This window comes from Pteropus vampyrus, unplaced genomic scaffold (assembly GCF_000151845.1).
Source record: "Pteropus vampyrus isolate Shadow unplaced genomic scaffold, Pvam_2.0 Scaffold168, whole genome shotgun sequence".
NCBI lineage: Eukaryota > Metazoa > Chordata > Mammalia > Chiroptera > Pteropodidae > Pteropus > Pteropus vampyrus.
Window position 1 is genome coordinate 1,446,037 of NW_011888949.1, and position 3,480 is coordinate 1,449,516.

The 3,480-nt window shown below is 54.2% G+C and overlaps 1 protein-coding gene across 1 annotated transcript in view; it reads left to right on the forward strand.

Moving 5' to 3' along the window:
* Positions 1–3,134, forward strand: part of UBE3C (ubiquitin protein ligase E3C) — a 66,555-nt gene extending 63,421 nt beyond the window's left edge. The window contains exon 22 of the mRNA XM_023536737.1: positions 1,428–3,134. Coding sequence (XP_023392505.1) covers positions 1,428–1,863 — 436 coding nt within the window. The 3' untranslated portion in view covers positions 1,864–3,134. The remainder of the gene's footprint in view (positions 1–1,427) is intronic.
* Positions 3,135–3,480: the final 346 nt, after the last annotated feature.

Sequence of the window (3,480 nt, forward strand, 5' to 3'; positions counted from 1 at the left end):
AAGCAACACCAACCTCAAAGAAAGTGAAGCACCTCTTTCTAAGAGGGGAGTTTGGAGGACAGCGAGTGGGGGGCAGGGACCAGGAGCCCTGGGGCTCTCGGCTGATTGGGTCAAGCCAGTGGCTGCCGCAGGAGAAACCAGGGCTCTGGCTGGAAGGGCCGGGCCTGGGCCTGGCGGCCAGGGGAGGAGTGGGTGGCGAGGGCCGTCCAGGTCCAGGAGAGCCAGGGACCCGTCCCTGAGCAGTCCTGTGCGAGTGCCCCAGGCCGTGCGTGAGGGAGGGGAGTTGAGGGGTCGAAGCTGGCTCCGAAAACCCCTAGTCGAGTCGGCTCCCCCGTTGGCGAGCCCCTCAGTCAAAACAGCTGTCTCTGTACCGTAAACATGCTTTTGTGGGAGCCGTGACACATTCTTCGTATTTTAGATCTTTCTTAATGACCGCAAATATATTAAATGTGAGATTTAATTAAGAGTTTTCTAATGTTTTTGCAATGATCATAAGTTAGACTCCAAATTGGGAAAAATCACCTTAATATTTATGCTTTCCAGTTAGCCGAGCGTGCAGGCCGAGAGGGCCGGCAGAATACAGATGTGGAGAGGAGACTGTCTTTGCGCTGCAGGACACACGTAGCAGGCGGCATGCATGATTTAAAAGTTAGGAAACTCTTTAGTGCCAGATTATTGGAGAAGAATAACATCTGCTAAAGCTAATTAAAGTTTAATATGTTTAATGAATGTGATTGTTACAGACAAAAAAATCATTAAAGTGCTGTAGAAAATTGTTCACTTGCCATCAGGCCACATAATAAATTGATAATTTTTCTTACTCTGAATTAATGCAAATTCCCGTTGTACTGTATTTAATTATGCATGAAATGGTGCCCTTGACTCAGATTTCAATGAAGAACTTCATTTTTTTTTTTTTTTAATTTTAAGATTCCAAGTAGGAAATTCAATTAGCATTATGGAAGAAACACTAAAATGTGGCATTTAACTGCAAAACATATTTCAGGCTCTCCACTCCCCCGCCACTTGACCTTCCCCAGCATTCACTGACCCTGCCTTCAGGCCTCCTTTTCTGTTTCAGAAAGGCCACGTTTTTAGTTTATTCGAGCATTTGAGAGAATTATTGCCCTCAGTGTACTCAGAATGCTAAATAATAGTGAATGTGATCATTATTCTTTCCGTTTCTGTTCTAACACTTTACGAGACGTAAGAAGTAGCACATGCACTATAATTAGATAAAGACAGTGGCATTTTAGCCCGTGTTACGTGCGTGTGTGTCACTTCACATGCCTTTTACAGCTAACAGTGGAGAGGACGAGGTCGCTGAGAAGCGTGTGAGTTTGGCCTCGTGTGGGCTGCGCTCCTGCGCTCAGCTCTGCCCCCATCACGGACCGCGTGCTAGGTTCCACCTGCAGATGGGTCTGAAGTGCACTGGCGGCCAGCCGGGCGCCGTCACGCGGGGTTTCCGCTGTAGGACGTTGGAAGTTGCTGAGTAGGGCGGGGAGAACACCCGTGGCGCCTCCCGCTCTGACCCTGCTGGCGTTTCTCCGTGAGCGTGTGGGCGCGTGTGGGCGCGTGTGTCCACCTGGGCACCTGTTGACATGGACGCACGTGATTTTCAGTGCTTGGGTTTTAAGTGCACGCGTGGCCGTGCTCGCTAACGCCGCGTCCCGCGCTCCTGCTGTCCCGCAGGAGCTGTACCCGGCCTTCTGCATCCACCACGGGGGCTCCGACCTGGAGCGGCTGCCCACGGCCAGCACCTGCATGAACCTGCTGAAGCTCCCCGAGTTCCAGGACGAGGCCCTGCTGCGCAGCAAGCTGCTCTACGCCATCGAGTGCGCGGCCGGCTTCGAGCTCAGCTGACGCGCCCACGCCTCCGGCGTAAGTAGCTCTCCGGCCGCCCCGCCACCGCCCTCCTGAGGCCCCCCGTCCCGCCACCCCCCCTTCAGTCCTTAAATGATGTGTTAAGTCACGGTCCCTCCTCTGGACGGACATTGCTTTTCAAACAACTAAAATAACATGCTACGTGCCACGCGGCTGCTTGAGTGATTTTGCCGAGAGCACAGTTGTGAGGCTGGTGGCAGCTCAGCGCAGTTAACCAAAGATGCAGCTTCGGCTTTGCTGGGGGGCCAGGCCCTGCCTGGGCGGGGGGCTCCCGGGCCGGCGGGCGAGTGGGCGGCGCTGCAGCGACACTCGGCCTGAGAGGTGGGCAGCTTCCCCTCGGGGCCTCTGCTTCTCAGCGGCCGGACTGTTTCCAGGCCCCACGTTCAGACTGAAGGCACCGTTTCCCTGCTGCCTCTCCCGGAGCGGCTGCGTTGGAGACTAGAGAGGGGGGCTCTCTTTGTGCCTCCCACGCCGGTTAAGTCCCCGTGGGGAGAGTGCGCCGTTTTCGCGGTCCCATCGCCCGCGTGGTCTGGTCCGGGCGTGCCGCGTGGGGGCGCGTGGGGGCCGGGGCTCCACCCTCCTGCCCTTGTCTCCGCTTTGTGCCTGGAGAGCGTTCAGGGAGGCGCGGTCTGTCCAGTTCCTGCGATGTGTGTGACCTCCAATAAATGACGTCTTGGGGAGAATAGACACTGAGCGTCGATTCCAGTCACTTGAACCAAAGTGGCGGGCTGCGCCGTGGCTCTGCGGCCCGCCCCTCCCCCCCCCGGGCGGACCGGCCGGTCACCCGGAGGTTTGGGGTAACTCGCCACGCTCTGCACCCTCTGCTTCCTCAATGGTGCTGCTTTGAAGGAAGATGGGACAGTCCCCAAACTCGCGTCCGGGGGGAGTGTCCGGATTCTCTCGTCACAGGCACTTTATCAGGACCGGACTTGCCGGGGCGTCGGTCCGTGCCCGCGGAGAGCGTCCCACGCCGCGGCCAGGATGACCTTGCTGGGGCCAGGTCGCGGGGCCCGCCCTTCGCCTTCCTGCCTGCTGTCTTGCTGTCACTGGAGCTCGGTGGGCTGTCCTGTTGGATTGACCAGAATTAGCAATATACTTTTAAATGCGGGGAGACTGAATGACACTTTTAAGACAATGACCGTTATCGAAACAAAATGTATAATTTCTTAATTTGAATAATAAATTAAGTGTTTAAATGCTATTTGTAGTCTTGATATACAAAAATAAAATAATTAGGGTTTGTCCTTGGTTTTATTTTTATTTGAGGTCTTTTATGTTGAACGTTCTATATCTTCTTTACTTGTTAGTTAATTTGTACATTTTGTCGTCAGTACTTTGGGAATATTCCGGACCGAAGGGAAGTGGGCGATCACACTTACCTAGTCTCCTTCTCAGCCGCCCTGGGCGTGTTTATTTATGCGTGTGCTCTGATGGCTAAATATTTGCATTAAATGTCTTTTTTCCCAAGATCGTGTTGGAGTCGTACCCCAGATCATCGTGGTTACCGCTAGTAAAACCAAAGCTTCTAAACGTCACCCAGTTTTATCACGGGGGCTAACGTCACCCATGTCACAGGGGACACAGCGCAGCGGCCGC